This window comes from Chelmon rostratus, chromosome 23 (assembly GCF_017976325.1).
Source record: "Chelmon rostratus isolate fCheRos1 chromosome 23, fCheRos1.pri, whole genome shotgun sequence".
NCBI lineage: Eukaryota > Metazoa > Chordata > Actinopteri > Chaetodontiformes > Chaetodontidae > Chelmon > Chelmon rostratus.
In genome coordinates, this window is record NC_055680.1 from 1,507,674 (window position 1) to 1,532,022 (window position 24,349).

General features: G+C 43.6%; 1 protein-coding gene across 1 annotated transcript; it reads left to right on the top strand.

Moving 5' to 3' along the window:
* The first annotated feature begins 719 nt into the window (after positions 1–719).
* LOC121626216 lies at positions 720–3,380 on the top strand. The gene is made up of 6 exons (XM_041964555.1): positions 720–851; positions 1,017–1,361; positions 1,475–1,516; positions 1,633–1,746; positions 1,872–1,906; positions 2,840–3,380. Exons 1-6 carry the CDS (start codon positions 806–808, stop codon positions 2,945–2,947), a joined length of 690 nt encoding a protein of 229 aa, XP_041820489.1. The 5' UTR covers positions 720–805; the 3' UTR covers positions 2,948–3,380.
* The last annotated feature ends 20,969 nt before the right edge of the window (positions 3,381–24,349 follow it).

The following is a 24,349-nucleotide window of genomic DNA, read 5'->3' on the forward strand; positions in this document are numbered from 1 at the left end:
TAGAACTGATGCTTCGTCATATTCATGTGCTGCTGGGATTTTTGTCTGTTTATTGGAATAAATACCACACAGTCTCTTTGTTCATGTGTTGCTGCATCAACAGGGACTCATGTGTCCACAGCTGATTCTCATGCCACTGGAGAAGCAACTGAAAGGGCTTCAGAAGAAGTAGAGGATGGTCCAGACGTCTGATAAGACATGCTGCTGGGTGTCAGGAGGACAGATCTGAGCATCAACAAGATGTTTTATTCAATCCAACTCAAAAGTGCAGAATGAATGAATCCTTTCACAACATTAATATATGGAGCTGGTCCTCAATAGATGATCAGAGGACACAAGATATGACTGAAAAGCTTCAGAATGAACCCAAACACAGCACCAAAAGATTGTTGCATGAAGCATAAAAATAAGACGCCACAGGGGCCCCGCTGGGTTTTCCTGTCATGCTTCATGTTGCACCAGACTGCTGTGGATTAGGTGAGGATGCTTTTAATGATGGCTGCACAAAACTGGACACCTGAAGAGATTTGCTGACATCTGAAATTCTTTGTGGAATCTTTGGTGTGAAAATGCATCTGAACCAGACGTGATGTGATGTTGTCTGGAATCTTGAACTATCCTATGAAGTCATGCATCAGTTTCTGGTTTTGGTAGTTAGCTGGGGCTTAAATATATCTAAAGGCACTGCTTTGCGTTTGCAGGTGAGGGTGAAAAACCACCCAACACCCAACATTTCCTCTCAGACAGCTTTCAGTAGGAGCTCAGTGATGCAAACTCTCCTCGCAGAGACACGACTAAACGCACAATGAGGAGCCTCGCTTTGCTAACAGCTTTCCTTCTCTGCAGACTCAGTAAGTTCTGGCTCTTCATTATTCTCAGCACCACTTCATGAGTAAGAAACCAGAATGTAAGCGTGCAGATTAGAGCTGAGTGAGCTGTCTTGTGGCCTTATTACAGTCACTGCTGCATTCAGCTCTCAGGGATGAATCCCTCGTCATCTCTGCTCTTTCTTTCAGGCTGGATCTCTGTGTGGGGATCTGAGTCTCAGACTGTGGAGGCTCGGCCCGATGAAGAAGTCACACTGCTGTGCTCCAACATTTCCGTCCATCCGACTCAGACAGACTGGTTCAGGCTGAGCGGCAGAACCAAACCCCACTGCATCTCCTCTATGTACACGTCTGATGGCAAAGCTTCACTCTGTGACGGAATTCAAAACGGAAAATTTCAAATGAGCTCCAACGGCAGCTCAGTTTTTCTGAAAATCCAGCCAGTGGATTTCTCTGACTCTGGACTGTATTTCTGTGGATTTTACATCGGCGGACACACGGTCATTGTCACTGCAACGCATTTAAACGTTCAAGGTAAGATTACAGTCAAGCCTCTTTTCTCATCATCTGTGGCAGACGTGTGAAAACAGCATAAAGACGAAGAAACAAACACGTGTCCACTGATTTCATCCTAATCTGTTTTAAAGGTGATGGTGAATCTGATGATGAAGATGATTTTAACAGTGAAAGTAAGCTTCTCCTTTCCTCTCTGAAGACTTTTTTCATTGTGAAAGTTACCACAGAGCCATCCATTTCAATGTGAAACATGTTTAAAGCCACAGAGTCTAACAAAGCCTTTTTCTAGTCGAGGAGCCTGTTGGATTGACAAACCTCATGAGTGTGAGCCTGGTCGCTCTGACTGTTCTCCTCACTGTAGTCATCATTGTTCTGGCTGGTAAAATCAGGAACCTTCAGACAGGTACAGCAGATTGATCATTTGATGCACATCTTCTTGTAACTTGTGTCAACGTGATGGACAAATCCAAAGCAAAGCCTGAGCTCAGTAATAATGAACTAATCAGACTTTTATCTTTTGCCCTTTAGCTGTGAATGAAGAAGCACAGTCAGAGAGAAACAAGGTGAGGCCACCATGAACAGACATGAACTGCGTGTCATGCTTGTAAAGTTGCATTTAAACACATGATCAGTCTGGTGATGATGTTTGTCCCGAGCTGCTGGCATCAAACAGCAAATTCAACTTTCCAAGTTAGTTATTCTTCAGCTCAAAGAATAACTGCTTTTCTCCTCAGAATGACTGATTTCATTAGTGTTTGCTTTACTTCGAATGTGAGCAAATGCTGGTTGTAGTCGCACGTTGTCTTTCTTCCCAACAGTGATTTTCCCACTTAAACACATGAAAATGCTCCACCAGAAAATATCCTGTCACAAGAGAAAATTGAGCGTTTCTGCCACGTTGCTGCGTTCACAACTCTGATTCCAAAGAAGCTAAAAACAAAATGCAAGAAGTCATTTGCAAATGAACAGTTACTGACAACAGGAAGTGTTCCTGAGCCCATGTTGTAACATCCTTTATAAAATCATGTGTCCTGACTTGGTTGAAAGTGTAGCTGCATCAAATTCAGAATATTAAGTGAATCAAATTCAATGGAGCTGATGAGGTCAAATATGAAATATGTTGTCTTTGGACTGTTTTCAACTGAGTAGAAGTCAAAAAGGATGAGCAAATGTTTTACACAGCGTCCCAACAGGGTTGTAGTTGTTTGTACACTGACAGAAAGCTTCATTTAGAATTCAGATATAAGCTCTGTCAGGTGGAGTCGTTTCAGTTCTGTTAATGAGCTTTTGTCAAGTCTGGCCTCTTGTTGTTTCAGCAGCCTTAGTTTGAATGATGTGATCCAGTTTTATTTGTTTGAATTCAACAGAGCTGGGGCTCCAGAAAAAAACTCGTTTTAGCATTTAAATCAGACTCGGCTAAAGTTTTCTTTGTGGTCCAGAGAAACTCAGCCTCAGTGTTTATGAGAGTGTGTGACTCTAAATATTGTGATTTACAGAATCTGCGCTCCGATAATGTGAAGTTCCTTCCAAAGACAACAAGAAGCAGGAGGCCTGCGTCAGAGGGAGGAGTGGAGACTCACGTTATTTATGCTGCCTGCAGATAAACTGCAGCTCTGTGCAGAACTTCTGCTTCATCACATGAATCTGCTGTTCTGCTTTTCTGTGTGGACACGGCTGTGTGGTCTTGTACCCCCTCCATCTTCCACTGTGGCCAAACACTGTGTGCAGAGCGGAAGCCACAGGAAGACTGGCCTTCAGCTCTCTGCAGTGAAACCACAAGCAACAAAAGCTGCACTGCTTCTCCACCGTCACTTTACGTCTTTTTCTGAAAATGTGAAGATGGTGTAACCCGAGTGTCACCTTCTTTACTGACCAGTTTTCTCACACTCGTTTCGTTCTTTCTCCTTCACACATCAGCAGCCTGCTTGCAGAAAAGATGCTTTGTGCAGCCAGATGACCGAGAGTTCTTCCTTAAACTGAGATACCTGCAGTACAGCTCAACACATACTGAACCTGAGAAAACATCTGGATTGCACTGGGGGCCAGTTGCTTTTGCAGCTCAGTGATTTCATGTTGTAGGTTGTCAGACACATCAGCTGGTTCCACAATAAACAGCTTGTAGCAAATATGTTCAGTTCCTTTTGTTTCCTTTTCAGACTGTTGTATCATTGCTTGCACTGATCTTTGTGCTGCCATGAGAATAGAACACTATGTGTGAGAGCTACGGTCGGTTACTGTGAGGAGAAACCCACCTTCCTCTTCAAACCTCCCTCCTGGAGTTCAGCTGTTTGAAGCTTCATTGCAGTGAGACAATCAAACACACAATGATGAGCTTTAATGTGATACCAGCAGCCTGCAGCCTCGTGAGTTCTGCCATTGAACTGCTTTCAAAGGCTAACTCGTGTTGACTTTAAAGCTGCTACAACAATTGTTTAGAGATGTTTTAATGTGTTTGTTGCATCATCAGCTGAGAACTAAATCACTCTTAAAATGCAGTCCTGGTCCAGGACTGTCGTACTGAATCACATTCCTGGATGGCCATCTCACCAAACCCAGACATTTCACACACTTTCCTGTCCTGATTCAGCTGCTCCCAGTCCTGATTCAGGTGCTCCCAGTCCTGATTCAGCTGCTCCCAGTCCTGATTCAGGTGCTCCCAGTCCTGATTCAACTGCTCCCAGTCCTGATTCAGCTGCTCCCAGTCCTGATTCAGGGCAACTTCTAATGCAACTCACGGTCAAACACATGTTTTGAGTGTTGCTGTCTCCCTTGTCCACAGGAGAAATCTGATTTTTATAATAACGTTCCAGTGTTCATGCAAAGTTTACAACTTTATTTTAATGAGATGAGTTTTGTTACTTCTTTATTTTTCCCTTTTCTTCATGAAATCACTCAGATGATTTCTGGACTGAGATAGTGGAGGAGAGAGTGAGGTCCACATCACTTGTTTTGACAGGAAGAGACAGCAGGGGAGTCTGAGCACAACTGAGATGAAAATCATGATGCTTCTGAAGTCACAAATGTATCAGTCTAGGAAATAAAAGTAAACACTGACCTGGTCTCAGTCACAAAGAGAAAAAGTGATACATGTGTACAGATATTTTGGAGAAAACAAAGTGTAGAGAGAACCAGCAGGCAACAAATTGCAACCACAGGACGGCTGGTTTCCAGCCATGACCACACACATCAAAGACGGAGCAGGTGCAGCTAAAACAACGCTGCTTAAAAAGCCACCAGTGTTTCACTCCTCCACCCATCACAGCACATATTCCCATCAATGGGAAATAATATCCTCCATCTAGACTGTAGAATACTGTCAGGCATCAACATGTTAACTTCTGTCTCAGCTTGAGTACTTTGTCATTCAGTCAAACACTTGAAAACATCTCTCAGCTCTCTTATGAGGTCAAGTTATGTGAATCCTTTTCTTCTTCCATTGATCTTTGTTCATAGCACTGTGTGCACCACAGTGGAAACTTTGACATGAGATCCAACGTCTCCACTGTCTTTCTCAAACAAGTGGATTTATCTGACGCTGGACTGTATTTCTGTGGATTTTACACAGACGGACGTCCAGATTTCACTGGAATATATTTAAAAATTAAAGGTGAGATTATTATTTTCTGTCTTTTGGTTCTCATTATGTCTTTTTCTGCTTTTATTGAAAAATCTTTTTCTTATTTATACATTTTACTAAATGTGTCAGATCATCAGATGTTTGAAGGTGAAACAGTTCAGCTAAATTCAGTTTTGTCCATTTTGAGTCTCAAGTCTCTAAAGGGAAGAAGAGTCTAACTGATCTTTCTTGTAGACGAGTCTGAGGGAACAGCAAAGCTGATCAGTGTGATCCTGCGTGGTCTGACTGTTTTCCTTGTCATGCTCATCGTTGGTCTGATTGTTAAAAGCAGTAAACTTCAGACAGGTACTTTCTCACAGCTTCCATGTCCATCTTATATTTGGTTTTGTTGCTGGTGGAAATGCTCTTAAAGTTTTGTCAATATGCTGGAAAAATGCAAAACTCCTGTTTGAGCAGAGACAGCCATCAATGAACTGATCAGATGTTTTGTTTCTGTCACTTAGCTGGTGAAGAAGAACAGAGTCCAGAGCAATGAGAGGTGAGTCCAATTATCGTTTGATACGGTCTGATGACAGACAGCCACGACTGTATTGTATCAGCTAATATTAGCTGCCCAGAAATGTTGCTGTATTTGTATATGTGCATACGTACTGTATGGATTTATTTGCATTGAGTGTTTATGAGCCTCCTGTGTGTCTCCTTTTCATAGTTTGTCCATTAGAGAGCGCTAATGAATTTATTTTCCAGATGCAAAAGTGCTGCTGACAATAAATCCTTCCTAAAGAATGAATTTAAGGGCATCTTACCTTTACGCGGACTAAAGCAAAAAGAAGAGAGCTGGAGTCAAATGTTATTTATTCTTCCACCAGATAGACTCAGGAGGCAGCTGGAACTGATGCTGTATCATATCAGGCTTTGGATGCCTTGTTGGTGAAAGAAATAATCACTTTTGCCAAACTTTGAAGTTTGTAATAAAGATCTGATGTTCATTCATTTGATTGCGTCTTCCTGCTGCAGACCTTTAATTCTCAGTATTGGCATATGGTTGGTGTTTGATGGAGGAGCCAGTGAGGACAATGATGGCTGTCCAGGTTGTCTTATAATGAGAGACAGATGGACGTCTGCAGCAGTGGAGGAAGGAGTGAGGCTCACATCACTTGCTTGACAGGAAGAGACAGCACAGTGTGGTCTGAACACAACTGAGGTGTAAATCATGAGGCCTGTTCGCTTTCTGATAAAACACTGTGAGAGGAAACAGTGAATACTGGCTGACCTTCTTGTGTAACAGAGGAAATAAAAACCTTCTCAAGACATTTCTGAAAAGGCTTTGAAAAAACATCAGAGTGTAAATGACATGGAAGTGATGTCCCAGCATGCTTCACTGCTATCTGTCATTTCACTGTGCTAACAAACAGCGCTGTGTCTGCTCTCTGCATCGTAACCACACACAACAAAGGCCTCCATGCTTCCAAAGAAAAACAACACTTCTCCAAAACACAGAAACAAATGAGATTTCTGGGCTGTGTTTAAGGATGAAATCAGCGTGTGCATTATGTTCACTCGTCTCACAGAGCGTCGCTGCTCCTCCTGTCAAAGATCACAGCTGACACTTCAAACTCAGCCTCAAGCCTTTATGTCGTACATGTGAGCAACAGGTTGAAGCACAAAATAGCAGCACACCTCTTTGTGGCGAGCGCCTCCTCGGAGCGCAGCTGAGTTACCGACACAGAGCTTAAAAAGCGTCATGTTGAAGCTCACCTTCATCTTCCTGGTTGGTCAGCTGCCAGTGCGGAACAGAAACCACAACAGCGTGAGGTGAATCAGGTTTTATAGTTTACTGTTCTTTTGTTTTAGGTGGAAACTTGTGATATTTCTGCTGCCAGCAGAGACACAGAGAATGGTTCAGAGCTTTATCAACATGATCTGCTGCTGTGCTCTTTTGTGGCTGGAAATGCCAAATAATCAAATGACTAAACCTGCCTCTTTCCACTCTCATGTCTCTCTCACTGTCTCACTCTCCATCTGGATCATTTTATCTGACTTTGGTGACTGTCCAGACAGACAATAGACAGATGAAGGTGTGCAGCAGCAGAGCAGCGAGTGAGGAACACATCACTTGTGGACAGGAAGAGACAGCACAGTGTGGTTTGATCACAGTTGACGTGAAAATAAGTGAACTCTGAAAAAGGTCTGAAATGAAGGAGCGACTGTTAAAACACTGACAAGTTGAACACAGCTTCTTTTTCGTCTGTGCTAAAAGGCCAGAAGACGACTCTGTGACTCTGAGGTGAGAAGATTTATAACATCTGAAGAGAACAAAGTGATTTTCTTATATCACAGCATCTCGTTGAGGATTATCATGTCAATGACCCAACCTGTTGCTGACAGCAGTCCACAGCAGTCTGATGACGAAATCAACTAGATAGATAGATAGATAGATAGATAGATAGATAGATAGATAGATAGATAGATAGATAGATAGATATTATTTAATTTCAGTTTCAATTTTATTTTCTATTCTTTTATTCTTTTTTTTTATTCTACCGACAGACTGACTATCTGTATGTAATGCCTCAGCAAATCTGCTGATCTGTTTTGTTCACTGGTGTTTGGTCTTGTCTTACACTTCCTGTTTTAGTTTGTAACCCTTACTCTCCTCTTGTTTCAGACCCTGACTCCCTGATGTGTTTCCCGCCTGTCTGATTGTCTGCCCCGCCTTGATTGTTTCCACCTGTTCATTGTTACCTCATGTGTATACGCAGTCTGCGTCTCCCCTTGTCCTGTGCCAGATTGTCTTGTGTCCCTTGTCCAAGCCAAGCCTAGCTCTGTATTATATCCCTGTCTAGCCGTGAGTGTTAGTTGATTCAAGTTTCTAGTTTGCACATTTTTGGAATTCTTGCGCCTTTTGTTCTCGTCTATTGTAATCAAGTCTTTTTGTTGTACTTTGAATGACTGAGTGCCTTTTGTTTGTTACTTTGTGAACGTCAGTCCTGTTTTTGCCAGATCCTTGTATCTGTTTTTTTGTTAATAAATACTGCCTCGTGTTTTTGAACCTTGCCTGGGTGAACTGAGTTATTTGAGTCATTTGAGTCCTGAAAACCCGCGAGCCCAACCGGCCATGAGACTGTACTTATTTCTGTCCTACACCTGAATTTCCTCTCTGTCTCATTCACACAACATCGTTCAGTTTATTATTATTTAGATCATTTCTAGAAGTTAATAATTTAGCAAAAATGCAGATTTTGATGTCATGCTTAGAAAAGCTGGCAGTATAGTTCATTCAATAGTGTGAATGAATGAATGAATGAATGAAGTCCATCACAATGACATTTAAGGTTAAGAAACTGTGGCAGAGAATGAAACAGACAGAAGACAAAGCTTGAGAGAGGCGACGAGATCCAGAAACTCCAGAGCTCTTGAGTCAGAGTGGTCATCGACATGAAATTAAAATCACTAAGTAAAATTTCCTCCACCTGTACAGCACAGGGACTGAAGCCCTTTGAAAAAAGCTGCCCGACTCCACCACTGTTGGACGTTTTGTGGCTTAGAAAGACGTCCCCAGGCCACTCTGTCCTCCACTGCCTTTCATTGTCAGTGTCGCTGTGAGTCTCCTGGACAAAAAACACATCTAGCTTTTTATTTCTATCAGTTCGAACAGAGAAGCTCTTTTCACATCACTTCTGGCTCCACTGATGTTCAAAGAGCCTATTTTTAAATTACACATAGGAAAAGAAAAGAGAGTCACTACAGCAAAAACACATACGAGTAGTATGTGGACGGACATTTTGGATTTATACGTCATCTTCAGTTAACTGAGCTCTGACTTTGGTCACAATTGTCTTCAGCCGGTAAACCTCCTGTTCACTGAACGCATCGTTCTTCTTCCTCAGCTGAGTCACAGACCTGACGAAACCTCTCAGATCAGGGAGATAAAGCTCAGGTTTAACGGCTCTCTGGCCTTTAGTTTCCTGCAGGAATGTCTTCACTGTACACTGTGCTGCATGTTTCCACTGTTTTATCTGTCTGCTTATCAAAATGAATCCTTGAATAACGATGGTCCTCGTTGCTTGTTGGACTCTCACAGACCTTTCATACAGGAGACCTGCAAAATCTATTCCAGTCATTTCAAATGGTGGGGATTCTGTGACTCGGTCTCTGGGTAATGGAGGTGTAACTTGCTGAGCTGGTTTCACCTTTAACCTCCTCTGCAGATTTAACAATGTGAGACCAGCTGCGTAACTAGCTGTCTCCCCTTTAAAACCCAGTATCTCTCCCTCATTTGAACTAGAGTATCCCTGACCCCAGAATGCATCGCTCTCTCGTGACATCTGTGATTTGTAGGCAGCACATATGTGTGTTGCTCCCTGAAACTAAAATCTCTTGATGTTCTGACCAGATATCAGCTGACAGATTTCTTGGCTGAAACTCTGCTCTTGTGTCATCTTCACCCAGTACACTGCTACAGTGAGCTCCTCTGAAGTTAGCTCTCCCTCAATCTTTGCATTTGCTTTGCCCTTTAAATATCCAGTAGTCCATTTAAATCAAACACAAACTCATCTTTCTCTGATCTCCATACTAATCCTAACACTTCCAGCACAAGTGTCTGTTTCTGTTGTGTGCTCCACTTGGCTCTCAGATCTGGTGAATTTTTCACCCACTTGTACAGGTTCATGTACAGAATCTCCTTTGCTGTTATGGAAACTGAAAGGGCTTCATTAATATTACTTGAGTTTGAGATAAAATCATCAGAGAAAAGAAGGAGGGGAAGTTAGATCAGAATTTTCAAAGTTAAACCAAAGGTTCTCAAATGATCGTGGAACCATTTTTAATGGGTCACGGATGTGAGTGTGGGCATGAAAAGAAGGAGGGGCAAAATATCACACTTTTTACTGTCAAGATGCTCTGTTTTTTGTAGGTTATGATACAGAAACAGATGCCGAGAACCTCAGGGAAAAACACTGTTCTTTATAATGAAACCTTCTAATAAGCATGTCTTTTAAGATGCACTGACGATTCCTGAAGCACGTCAAATGTGTTTGTTTTATTGTTTTTTCAGGGTGAAATATACCTTTTTTGCAATGCAAAACCTATTGAACAATGTTTTTTTGAAAAAAATCACTTAAGAAAGGTGTTAAAACAGTAATTTAGACAATTAAAGCTGTAAAATATTGTGTAAATGTTAGTCCATAAATAAAAGTTTAAAAAGTTTTTTAAAGTGAACTTTAAAAGCCATTGATTTTAGGTGAGATTTTTCAGTTTGAAGTAAAACTTACAAAGAAGGAGAGAGTAAAATTCAATGACCATATTAATAATCAACATTAAATTACCTGAGGTGTGCGAGTAAAATAAACTGATATCCGTTTACTTGATGATCGCCCTTGCTGAATTTATCCAAGTGCAAAAACTATCCAAAGTTTTCTTAAGTAAGTAAATAACACTCCAACTTTTTTTCAGTGTACCAACACTTTTAAATGTCACTACTAACATGTCGGGCTATATCTTGTTAGTTTAGTGGGCATAAAAACAAAGTGCAGTTTGCAGTTTTAGGTGGGTTATGTTCTGGACAGTTTCTTGGCAGTTTCTATAGTGAAGCATCTCAATTCAATAATTTATCACTTCTCTGTATGTACAGGTGGAAACTGGCCTAAATCTGGTTGTAAGATGAAAGCTTTTTCGATACATATACTTTACTGACATATTGTAACCGGGTGGAAATCTATTCTTAATATAACAAAGTCCGCCAGAGGAGTGCGTAAGTCCGGTGATGTGTTGCGTCATCACGCACGTACCTGGGAGGTCGCGGCTGTCCAATCGCGTCGCTCGAAGCGCGTATTTCAAGCTGTCGCCCCGTCTCTCATTCAGAAGGTGAGGGGAAGCGTGCGGAGCAGCTGCTACAGGTCGGTCGCTACAAACAATTACTATTTTCACATATAAATTCTTGGTTATATCATTCTAAACGCCGCCGTTACATCATTCAGCCTTTTAGACATTAACCAGCGCGGGGAGGGATAAGTTGGACGTGCGGTGCGTCGGATATATTCTGCAATCGGCCAGGTGCTTGTACGGAGGCAGAATCAAACTCGATGGCGAGCTAGACACTGTTTTGGAGCCGAGCAGTCCCAGTTTAAGAGCTCTCCTGGTCTGGTAGGAGGCTCTGGCCGCCTTGTTTCCTCCTCACCTTCTCTTGCACCCATACATACATACCCACACACACACACACACACTCGCAATTTGAACACACACACAGTGGACATTTTGGATTCTACCCTTGTGGCGCACAAACTGGATTGTTTTTCCCCAAGCGCCTCATCTCCTATGAACTCTGTGGTTTGCGATACATAACCTGGTGTGTGTGGAACTGCTGCCCTAATGGTTACATCAGGGATTAATGTGACTTAAATGTTGTTGATGCATCAAATAGGTCAAGTGCACTGTACTAGTAATTATTAATCTGCAGATTGTAAATATTGGGATCACTGTATATATATATTATCACACAATAATACTTTCTACCAACTGCATCTGCTGTCTGTGTGTGTTATTGTACCACTACCTCCGAGAGTCGAAACCTATCTTCTGAAGGCCTAGCCCCATTATACCTTTTAGAGCTATAATTTAGCCTGTGTACTTGCTACATAAAGTGGCGAGCTAGCCAGGAGGTTTTGGTACAGTATTCACACACTGGTTGTTCTTTCTTTTTCATCAACATCCAGACTCAACAAGATAATTCGAAATAGATATGGAATTTGATATGCTTTCCATTAAAATACCAAATGCAGTGCTAATAGATGGGGTTAGTAAAGATGACAAAGAAGAAGTGGGGCAGTTTTTAGAGCGTTATGGACCACTTAACAGGGCGGTTTTTGTGGACTCTCCTGAGTCTGAATTCCATGGGATGTGGGTGGTAGAGTATGTGTCAGGGTCTGCTTTACCTTTGTTAGATCCACTGCTGCCGTATACTTTTACAATGAGGGCAGGGAATCAGTGCTACATCAAAAATTTATCAAAAGTTTACTCGGCAAAGATAGGAAGTTCAAAGACTAAGACATATTTAGCTGACATTAAACAAGTGGCTAAATTGTCTGGAAAGGACTATGCTGAGGTGCTGCATGAAGTGATGGCCCAAATCAGTGAATCCATTGCAGAGTGTCATCCTGTCGATCCTGCTAAAATGGAGGAGACAACTGAGGAGCAGACAGCTCCAGACCTACACAAAATGGCTGCCACCTCATCACCTTTAATCAATGCCAGGCCCATGCCCGCTGTGAGACCAAAGGAGCAAACTTCTTCAATTAACATTTCTACTGCTGATCTAAATCCACCTGAGGTTCAGAGGTTTGTTGTAGAGCATATTGTGAAAAGTGAGGACACTGCTATGCACGCACGCTTATCCCACAGACTCCGTGTTTTCTCTGGACGAGTGCCGCGTCCACAACATGAGGTCGACTATGACACTTGGCGCTCAGGTGCTGACTTGGTTATGAAAGACCCAGCCATCTCTGAAATTCAGCGGTCACGTCTCATCCTGGACAGCTTACTTCCCCCTGCTGCAGACATCGTGAAACATCTGAGTCATGATCTATCAGCTGACATCTACATCAAGCAGCTGGACTCAGCGTATGGTACAGTGCAAGATGGGGAGGAGTTATGTGCTAAATTTATGGGCACTCTTCAGGATGCAGGAGAAAAACCATCTACCTACCTACAGCGGTTACAGGTGGCATTGAATCTCGCTGTGAGGAGAGGCGGAATTCCGGAAAGTGAAGTAAATAAGCAGCTGCTGAATCAATTTTGTAGAGGCTGCTGGGATAATACCCTCATTTCAGAACTACAGCTCAAGCAGAAAAAGTCCAGCCCACGATCATTTGCCGAGCTCCTGTTGCTGCTCAGAACTGAAGAGGATCGAGAAGCTGCAAAGATCCAGAGGATGAGACAGCACCTAGGGACCACAAGACAAAAAGTCACTTCCCAGGCTCAATTTGCATATGAGGAAGAGGAGAAGGGGATGTGTGCCACGTTGACTACACTCACTAAGCAACTCACTCAGCAAATGGCAGCCATTCAACAACAGCTATCTGCCCTGACCGCAATCCACTCTCATGGCCAGCATGGTTCATGTGCCCCCAGATCCAGTCATGCAAATCCAAAGCCCCAGAGTAAACCAAAAACTGCTGCTGCAAATCCAAAGCCAGGGTTCTGTTTCCGTTGCGGTGAGGATGGGCATATCAAGCCACAATGTGACAATCCACCTAACTCTGCATTGGTTAGTGCTAAGAGAAAACAATTCAATGACAAGAAACAAAGATGGCAAAAACAAGCTCTAAGTTCTGAACAGTTAAACTAGACTCAGCTCCTGTTGAGGGACAAACAGGAACTGTGCTGGACCCATCCTGTCCCGCCATGTCGAAAAGAACTGTTCAGTGTGCAGAGTTGCAGCATCCCAGACCTAGGGCATCAGCCAAACTGCCCAGAGGACTGGTGGGATCTCGATGTACAGCAGAAGTTACAATAACAGGTCACAATTGTCAGTGCCTGTTGGATACTGGGTCACAGGTGACTACTGTCCCCGCATCATTTTTCAACCGCCATCTTCACAATCAACCAATCCACTCACTGCATGATCTGCTGGAAATCGAGGGGGCTGCAGGCCAGTCTGTCCCATACCTGGGCTACATTGATCTATCAGTGAAGTTCCCCAAAGACTTTCTGGGCCGAGACATTGAAGTTTCTACTCTGGCCCTTGTGGTTCCTGATCCCAGCCCTGACTTTTCATCAACTGTGCTGATTGGCATGAATACACTTGAGCCTCTGTATGAGCAATACATGTGTAAAGAATCTTCAGCATTTCAGCCAAGTACTCAAGGTTACAGAGCTGTATTAAAGACACTGCAGCTGACGCATCAGCAGCGAGACACTGGTAATGTTGGAGTAGTGAGACTCTTAAGCAAAGTCCCAGTGCGAGTTCCGGCCGGCCGCACTTTGGTCATCGAGGGCACAGCTAGAAACTCCTCTCCAGCCTCCAGCCAGTCCGTCCTACTTCACCATCCTGTGTCAGCCTTGCCTGGTGGGTTGTGCGTCAGCAGCTGTTTAATCTCACTTCCAGCTCACGCTCCTTATAAAATTCCAGTGATCGTAACCAACGAGTCAGAGCAAGACGCTTATATTCCACCATTAAGTGTGATTGCAGAGCTTGAGACCTACCACTGCATCCTGTCTCAGCATCAGGTGACTGATTTTCCAGCCAAACAGTCTTCCCGCTTGAACCTGAATTTTGGCGACTCTCCCATACCATCAGAGTGGAAGGAGCGAGTCACTGATAAGCTTAATGCAATATCTGAAGTATTCTCCCACCATGACCTTGACTTTGGATGCACTAACCAAGTTAAACACCATATCATTCTTCATGATGAGACCCCGTTCAAACAACGTGCCCGTCCTATCCACCCACAAGACCTCGAAGCTGTACGCAGACATCTTCGGGAGCTTCTGGACGCTGGAGTGATCAGGGAGTCAACATCTCCATTTTCATCCCCTATTGTAGTCGTCAGGAAGAAAAATGCTGATGTAAGGTTGTGTATCGACTATCGCAAGCTCAACCTCCAGACTATAAAGGATGCCTACGCCCTGCCGAACTTGGAAGAGTCTTTCACTGCCCTTACTGGTTCAAAATGGTTTTCTGTACTCGACCTAAAGTCAGGATACTACCAGATCGAAATGGATGAGGCAGACAAGGCCAAGACTGCTTTTGTTACTCCTTTAGGCTTCTGGGAGTTTAATAGGATGCCTCAAGGGATCACTAACGCACCAAGCACATTTCAGCGGCTGATGGAACGATGCATGGGGGACCTCCACCTCAAAGAAGTGCTGGTGTTTCTTGATGATCTGATTATATTTTCAAACACTCTGGAGGAGCATGAGAGGAGACTCTTGCAAGTACTGAACCGGCTGAAGGAGTATGGGTTAAAGCTTTCCCCAGAAAAATGTAAATTTTTCCAGACTTCGGTTCGTTACCTGGGGCACATCGTGTCAGAGACCGGCGTTGAAACAGATCCTGAGAAGATTGCCACCATCAAATCCTGGCCAACTCCCACAAACTTAAAACAGCTGAGATCTTTCCTGGGGTTCGCAGGATACTACCGTCGCTTTATCAAAGACTACGCTGTTATTGCCAAGCCTCTCAATGATCTAACTCGAGGTTACACCCCAGTTCGAAAGACCAAGTCGTCCCAGGTGCCCCCCAAATCACACTGCAGCTTAAACCAGCCTTTTGGCGAGCGATGGAGTCAGGGTTGCCAGCAAGCCTTCGAGACCCTCATTGAAAAACTTTCATCTGCACCCGTCCTCGGGTTTGCTGATCCTGCGCTTCCTTACATCTTACACACCGATGCAAGCATAGCTGGTTTAGGTGCTGCCTTGTATCAAGAACAGGATGGGAAGCTTCGGGTGATAGCTTTTGCCAGCCGAGGTCTTTCTCAGAGCGAGAGCAGATATCCAGCCCATAAGCTAGAATTTCTAGCACTTAAATGGAGTGTCACAGAAAAGTTCCAAGACTATCTGTACGGAGCTGAGTTCACGGTAGTGACAGATAGCAACCCCTTGACCTATGTCCTGACCACCGCTAAATTGGATGCTACTGGTCACCGTTGGTTGGCTGCTCTGTCTACCTTTTCCTTTAAACTACTCTATCGAGCCGGAAGGCACAACTATGATGCAGACGCGCTGTCTCGGCGACCTCATACAACCTCTGCTGAAGAGTCACAGTCACCCAACGATCACGAGCTTATCCATCAGTTTGTGTCCCATCATCTTGCAGACGCTGATGTCATTGCTCCTGACGTTGTTGACGCAATCTGCCGGAGCCAGCTGGTTAAAGCTTCTCAGCCAGTTGATTCTGGTCAGTGTTGTATGACTCTGATTGAGTCGCTTTCCCTCAAAGCCGATGCTGTTCCAGAGATTTATATCTCTGAAGATCACTTACCTGTTGTTCCAGCGCTGTCTCACTCAAGCCTGAAAGGAAAACAGAGAGCAGACCCAAGCATCCGAGAGCTGATTCATCAGATGGAGACCGGAGAAAAGGTCCCACCAACAGCTAGGGTGGAACTGCCTGAACTCCCTCTCTTGTTGCGAGAATGGACAAGGCTGGAGCTCATAGATGGTGTCCTGTACCGCAAGCGGCACAACAATGCAGCCTTGTCATACCAACTTGTTCTCCCTGATGAACTCCGCCCTTTTGTACTCAAGAGCCTTCATGATGATATGGGCCACCTTGGAATCGATCGCACCCTTGATCTCGTCCGTGCACGGTTCTATTGGCCTAGGATGGCTGCGGACGTGGAACAAAAGATCAGGACCTGTGGCCGCTGTGTGCGAAGGAAAACCCTTCCTGAGAGGAGCGCACCGCTTGTCAGTATCACCACCTCACGTCCCCTCGAGTTACTCTGCATGGATTTCCTGAGCCTTGAACCTGACTCAAGTAATGCCAGAGACATTCTGGTACTTACAGATCACTTTACCAAGTTCGCTGTGGCCCTTCCAACGCCGAACCAGAAGGCGAAAACTGTGGCAAAGTATTTGTGGGACAATTTTATTGTCTATTACGGCATCCCCGAGCGCATCCACACTGATCAGGGAGCAGATTTTGAGTCCAAATTGATCAAGGAGCTGTGTGAAGTTGCAGGAATCCAAAAGAGTCGAACCACACCGTATCATCCCAAAGGCAATCCTGTGGAGCGATTTAACCGGACGCTTTTAAACATGCTTGGTACACTCGAAGAGAAGCAAAAATCAAAATGGAAGGACTATGTGAAACCACTAGTTCATGCATACAACTGCACCAAAAATGACGTCACTGGTTATGCGCCCTACGAATTAATGTTTGGCAGAACACCCCGTCTTCCTGTTGACATGGTTTTTGGTCTTCCCCTGCAGGAAACAAAGCACAAGAGTCATTCACAGTATGTGCAAGGGTTGAAGTTACGCCTGGAAGAAAGTTTCAAAATAGCATCAGAGAACGCCCTTAAATCAGCAGAACGAAACAAGACACGTTTCGACCAGAGAATCATACCAGCAGCACTGGAAGTGGGTGATCGAGTGCTTGTGAGGAATGTGCGTCTCAGGGGAAAACACAAGCTGTCAAGTGGGAACAGGACATCTTTGTGGTGGTCAGCAGAGCTGGTGAGCTTCCAGTCTACAGAGTGAAGCCTGAGAACAAGGATGGACCTGTTCGCACGCTCCATAGAGATCTCCTCCTTCCCTGTGGGTTCCTTTCGTCTGAGGATGACCATGAAGCATCATGTGAAAAGGTTCCGGTCACAAGGCCATGTACTCGTTACAGTCAAAACGTTGATCATCATGGTTAAGATGCTGACAGTTCCTTTGACTATTCTGCTTGTGATGGTGACATCGAGGTTGTTGTTCCGCTAAATTTAACCGCACCTGCAGTCCAGTTCACTTTGGAGAGAGACATTCCAGTTCCTGTTTCTTCAAGTGCAGCTGATGAAAGCAGTCCTCCAACCCCTCCTTCTGTCAGCCCTGTGGTCTCAGCAGTAGTATCTGAAGAGGAACCGAGTGTGGAGGAAGATCTTGCGGTCGAATCACAAAATGAGAACTTACCTGTACCTGACATTGTCCCTGCCATGAGTCCATTGGGAGAAGGTCCATCTGAAGAGCCATGCCAACCAGTTGCCACCAACTTAGTTGACAATGACTCTACTCTAAGACGTTCAACCCGTCAACGAATAATTCCTGACCGACTCCAGTATACTGCGCTGGGTAAACCTTTAGTATCTGTAGTTCAGACCTTATTACACAGCTTGTCAGACGTCCTAGGTGTCTCAGCCCCTTCCGATCCTGTTGTGCCGTCTATTGAGGTTGTTTAGTGTTTTGACATGCAACGGGACGTGCATGGTTTAAGGCGGGGAGAGTGTAACCGGGTGGAAATCTATTCTTAATATAACAAAGTCCGCCAGAGGAGTGCGTAAGTCCGGTGATGTGTTGCGTCATCACGCACGTACCTGGGAGGTCGCGGCTGTCCAATCGCGTCGCTCGAAGCGCGTATTTCAAGCTGTCGCCCCGTCTCTCATTCAGAAGGTGAGGGGAAGCGTGCGGAGCAGCTGCTACAGGTCGGTCGCTACAAACAATTACTATTTTCACATATAAATTCTTGGTTATATCATTCTAAACGCCGCCGTTACATCATTCAGCCTTTTAGACATTAACCAGCGCGGGGAGGGATAAGTTGGACGTGCGGTGCGTCGGATATATTCTGCAATCGGCCAGGTGCTTGTACGGAGGCAGAATCAAACTCGATGGCGAGCTAGACACTGTTTTGGAGCCGAGCAGTCCCAGTTTAAGAGCTCTCCTGGTCTGGTAGGAGGCTCTGGCCGCCTTGTTTCCTCCTCACCTTCTCTTGCACCCATACATACATACCCACACACACACACACACACTCGCAATTTGAACACACACACAGTGGACATTTTGGATTCTACCCTTGTGGCGCACAAACTGGATTGTTTTTCCCCAAGCGCCTCATCTCCTATGAACTCTGTGGTTTGCGATACATAACCTGGTGTGTGTGGAACTGCTGCCCTAATGGTTACATCAGGGATTAATGTGACTTAAATGTTGTTGATGCATCAAATAGGTCAAGTGCACTGTACTAGTAATTATTAATCTGCAGATTGTAAATATTGGGATCACTGTATATATATATTATCACACAATAATACTTTCTACCAACTGCATCTGCTGTCTGTGTGTGTTATTGTACCACTACCTCCGAGAGTCGAAACCTATCTTCTGAAGGCCTAGCCCCATTATACCTTTTAGAGCTATAATTTAGCCTGTGTACTTGCTACAATATAACCATAGTTTCAACAACATTTCAGTTACTCTTCTTTCAAGTGTAGGCTTGTTGAGACTTGCTTGACACTGATTATAGTCATTTAAATACCTAGAAACAACAAATATGTAGCACAGCTATCTTTCAAGAAAAGAAACAAAATATATAAATATATATATTAGATATTTATTATTTAGATACATAGATATTTTTGTCATGCAAATCAGCAAATCGGTGCTCATCAATAAAGACTTAAGTGAGTAGAAGATGCAAGATTGAAGTTCAGTTTTATTTTATTATTATTATTATTATTAATTTTAGAAGTCTGGAAAACAAAGTAAAGTTTGAGAGAAAAGTGCTCGCTGGATTGCTGGAAGTGTAGAATAACACCCCTGTTTGACAGAGAAAAGATCTTCAGGAAGATACCAAGTTTATTTCCTCTCTGGAGTCGTGGTGCACTGTTCTACTGTGCAGCAACACCTGCACAGCCTTCATGGAAGTCATCAGAAGAAAACTTTCCTGCATCCTCACCACAAAGTTCAGTGTCAGAAGTTTGCAAAGGGACATTTCAACAAGCTTGATGCATTTTGGAAACAAGTCCTGTGGACTGCAACATTTTTTTTTGGACTGAATTAGTCGACGGGCAAACCGGAGCACCCGGAGAAAACCCCACAGCTGAAAGAAGAAGGAAGGGAGGAAGGAAGCAGGGCTGGGAGTGGAAACTCACGTCCTCCTCCTTCCTTCCTTTGACTTTGATGTTTGCAGCCCTAACAGTCTCGTTTCGCAGCTTGTTGTCCAGCCCTCCAGCGTCTGACCTTCCTCCTATCTGCGCATCATTCTTGTCATATGCAGAGAATAATTTCCCAGTTTGGGATCAATAAAGTGAATCAAATTTTAAAAAAGAAAAGAATGAAATTAAATTATATTCTTGAACTCTTGACAGAGCGAAGAGACTGTTGCTCTCTGATCTTATTCTGAATTTCCCGCACTTCCTGAGTGAGGGCAGCGTTCTCCTCCTTGAGCTCATCCAACTCGGCTTTGTTCTGTTGATACTGATCGAGACAGGGTTTCACCTTTTCGTAATCTTTTTCCAACTCTCGGATTCTGCATCGGAGGATGTGATTGTGGCGCCTCCTTTCCTTTTTTTCAGCATTCACTGATGCATACTTAATCTTCATCTCTTGTTCGTTGGCAAGCTTTTTGGTCACATCCTCTAGCTGATGTTCCCTGTCATTGATGAGGCAGAGCAAGGTTAGGTTCTTCTCCTGCGTTGTTTGAATTTTCTTCTTCAAGTCATTTTGCCTGAATATTTTCTGCTTGAGGTCCTGAACCGTGTGCTTGAGCTTCTTCCACTGCTGGCTCAAGGTTTTGTTTTTAGTCTGTGTCTTCTTGTATTCACTCTCCAAGGCTTGATGGTCCTTTATTTGCCCCTCTACTTCCACAGTTTCTTGCTCGAGACTCTCACAGTTTTGGGTCATGATTTGTGTTTCTTCTTCAACAAGCCTACAATTTTCCTCTAATTCTACCTGATGCTTGAGTTTAATGTGCAGCTTGCGAACTTTGTTGTGAAGGTCTTTGTTTAAATCGCTGACTACTTTTTTCCTAGCTATTAGCCATTGATATCTCCCTTCTAGGTCCAGACAGTTAAACTGTCTGCCGTCTTCTTGTTGATCCAAGAACATATTGTGCAGCTCTGAGGCGTCTATTTCCTCAGGAGCTACACAAATGTTGTCAAGAAGACTTTCTGTGTCTTCTCTGCCTTTCAGCCACTGATCCATCTGACCTTGATTTTTTGTCTACCTCCAAATAAATGAAAAATGTGTATGTGTACGTATGTGTACGTTTATAGTAAATTCAATAAAGCAAGTTGTTCTACGGTTGTCAATGAGATAATACGCACTGTAGTGTAACCTGATCTGTGTATCATACAAACGTGTGCTTTCATGTGTGACGTCACTCGCTCAGTGACAGCACAGTCCAACGGATAATCTTAGCTCCGCCCCCAAAATCAGATTGACATCACCTGCCTGCTACAGGGGCGTGGCTACAGACGGCGCAGCCACACTGGAGCCCCTATCACAAGCAGGCCCACCTTTTAGCAAGCAGACCCCAAGCAGAGCTCTGGTGAAAATGCTTCAAATCTCTTCCATTCACAATTTCCTAACCTTGCCTTTATTTTTACTATTTTTACTATTTTTTAGGGACGTGCTGACGTGCTGAGGTAAGCGTATTGTCCCATTTCCTGTTTCCGGTTGCTGCGTCAGTAGCTGTACACTCCTGCTGCTCACGCTCGTCTGAAGTTAAACTGCGTGAATGCTCTTTTGTCACAGCGGTTAATCCCCCGCTATTTAAACTAACGTTAGTTCTGCTCAAGCACTCACAAGTCTATCTCTCTAGCGACCGTATTATAATCTCACTTATTCACACACTTGTTCGGTCTGCCAGTCACATTAGCCTAGCCTAGCAGCTAGCGATGGCTTCTCTGGTACATGACAAACACACTGGTACATGTAAGAAATGTAGTTTGTTTGCTGTGCTGGAGGCGAGGCTTAGTGAATTGGAAACGCGGCTCCGCGTGAGCGGCTCCGTGAGCTGCACCTGTTCACTTTGACTGCTCCAAAGGTTTCAAATCACCCTTCATTACTGATGTTAGAATAATAAAACACTTGATACAATATGATGCTGTGCAGTTTAAAAGCAGCTCAATTCATAAGGAAAGTAATAGAGAGGGTAATCTCTCCCATTATTCATCTGTCCCACTACCAGATGTCTGACGCTCATTAATTAATACAAACTCATTGATTTTTGTCTCTCAGTGTGTGTGTATATGTGGTATTTTTTGTATCATGAAATACATTTTAGATATAACAGATTTAAAATGAATTATTTCAGATTTTTTAGTAGTTTAAACTTTTTCTTTGCTTGTTCCAGTCCACAGTATTTAATATTCATATATTTAGTTTTCTTTGGGGAAGTCCTTGTCTCTGTCTTTTATTATCTGTCCTTGTTGGATCTAGTTGTGTTTCTGGGTCTGTAAAGTTAATGGGTCATTGCTATTCAAAGCTCCGAGGCCTCACCACGGCCCGGCCAAGCCGAGAAGATCAAAGCTGACAAGGTGTGCCAAACCATTCCACGCTTTGTTGATGAGAAAGTGTCTTTAACGTTCACACTGTGATTTGGAAGGAACTGTTCCACAGTTTGGGAAACTGCTTATTTGCTTGTGTAATCAGAGGCTTTCCCTGAGGATGCTCTCTGTAATGCACAAACAGCTGCTGTGTCTGTCTGAAGTCTGCTGCGCTGCCACATAGTGATGGACAGAGGCCATGTGATGTTTCTTCCATCTCATTTCTTTGAGGAGGAGGAAAAATGTGATGTGCGCTAAAAGGTGAGGAATGGAGAACCAGGGGAAAAGTGTCAAAGAGTGTGTTGTCTGTCCTCACCACCACATGTTTGTCTTTCAACAGTGGGGCAAAGTGATTCAGCACTTTCAGCACCGTGGACAGCTCCAGGCTCTTGATGTGGACAGATGGAGGCTGTGGCCACTTTCCTCCCTCAGCCTCCATCTGTCCACATTCCTCTCCATAAGACATGAAGACAAAGTTCAATCCATTCCTCAAATGTTTGCTCTTGAGTTGTAGGTTTTTTTTCAGCCTCTAAACTCTTGAGATCCAGAGTATTATTCTTCTGTGAGCCTCATGCAAACCACATCAACATGGAGAGAAATGCAAAGCGGAGGAAAAACTTCATCCTTCACTGCCAGCCAAAATTTTCTGTTTATTCATTGTTTTCTGACTTAGTGTGTGTTTTTTCCTACATTGTATTGTAATAAAACTTTAAATAACTATAAATACACTTTAAAACCTGTCTTTCGCACTGTGTGTTCATACAATGGTAAACATTGTGAATGTTATTGTGTTGCAGTATCTGAGCTGGTCAGGGGTTGATTTGAGGAGGGATGGCGGGGGGGTTTCATCCTCTCCGATGGAAAACTTGACAACATTCATCCCCCTTTTTAAATAAAGCTTGAAAAATAAGATACTTCATCTTACAGGCTTTGAATGAGGGTTGCCAGATTTACATTTTGGTAAAACCAGATTCAGCACAGACAAGTAGATTTGATGGAGTCTGAGTAATGTCAGTGTAACTCAGCTGTTTTGGTGTCATTCAACACAAAGATATTTTCAGTGTCACCAGTTATTGAATGAATAATGTTAAGAGACTTTGTGACAGCAACTAAACAACAAAAACAGTAAAAAGACAACAGCTGATCAAGGTAAACAAATGCTCATCTTTGTGCTAATCTTGTAGGGAACTTGATTGGTCCCTTGTCTGCAGTACAGCTTCTGATCACAGTGTTTCCTGGACTTCTGGGACTCTCAGTCTTGCTAACAAGTAATGAGTACTACTGACTGTATTGTACCACCTGGCAGCAAGGTAGTAGAAAAAATAAGCGAGCACAGTCAGTAAGTTAAGAGGCCACATCAGTCACTGACTCAGAGTTTCTTCCAGCTTCAGATCGTCTGACTGGCGTTTGTGGTGTTCACTGACTTGCCAGCTTTCTCCAGATGTTTCATGAAGCAACAGCTGCTTTTTCTGAGCTCTACTAGACCAAACTAAAGATAACAGAGGATGTTCTGCAGTGAAGCAGCGACCAGGTGAACCTGCTTTATCTCTTATTCTGTCTTCAAACACTGAAGTTAGATGTCCTTTGACCCAGTTTGTCCAGGTGTTATTAGCCTACAGGTACTTCCAGAAAGGTTGCTAGCTAACAGTCTGTTTCAGTCAAATGAGTTGAGTCAGCAGGTGACACAGGTCCAGCACAATGCCTGTCAGACCAGGGGGAATGAGCTGCTGTCTGAAACGTGTTCAATTAGAAATATGGCTCCATATTTGACAAGTGAGCTATAGCTAACAACTTTAGCAGCTAACTTGGCTAACTGCGTTAGTGCTTATCAACCCATATAGAAGCACATACGTTGGTTTCAGACATACAAACATAATGGATGTTAGGCTACTGAACACATGTTGGAGGGAATAATTGATTTTCCATCAATAAATCAATAACATGTCAATAAAAACAAGAGTGTAAAGTGTCAATCAGTCCAGGTACAATTAGCAGAGGTCTGTTCCTTGATGATGGTTGCTGTGGTTACTGGTTGCTGTGAGTCCATAAACATTCCAGAAAGTTCTTAAACCGCCATTTTATTCTGCGACTTCGGAGGAGAAAGTTTGAGAATAAGAGAGAAAATATTCAACAAGAGCTCATCGAGAAAAGGACCCAGCTGACCCCAGTTCACTGCTGTTACTGTCATCATGGAGAATGTGAGAATAGAGAGTTCAACATATTTGTGATGAATTCAGTAGAGTCTGGTTCTAAAACTTTCTGTTAATCATTTCAGTCACACCTCCATGACCACAGCTACTGGAGGAGAGAGCCCAGCAGGAGCCAGAGGAGCACCACCACCACCACCAGCAGCAGCAGCAGCACCACCAGCAGCACCAGCACCACCAGGGTAAGACACCTGGCTTTTCTGTCTATGATTGAAAGGATGCACACAGGAAAAGTGTGGATCCTGTTATTTTACT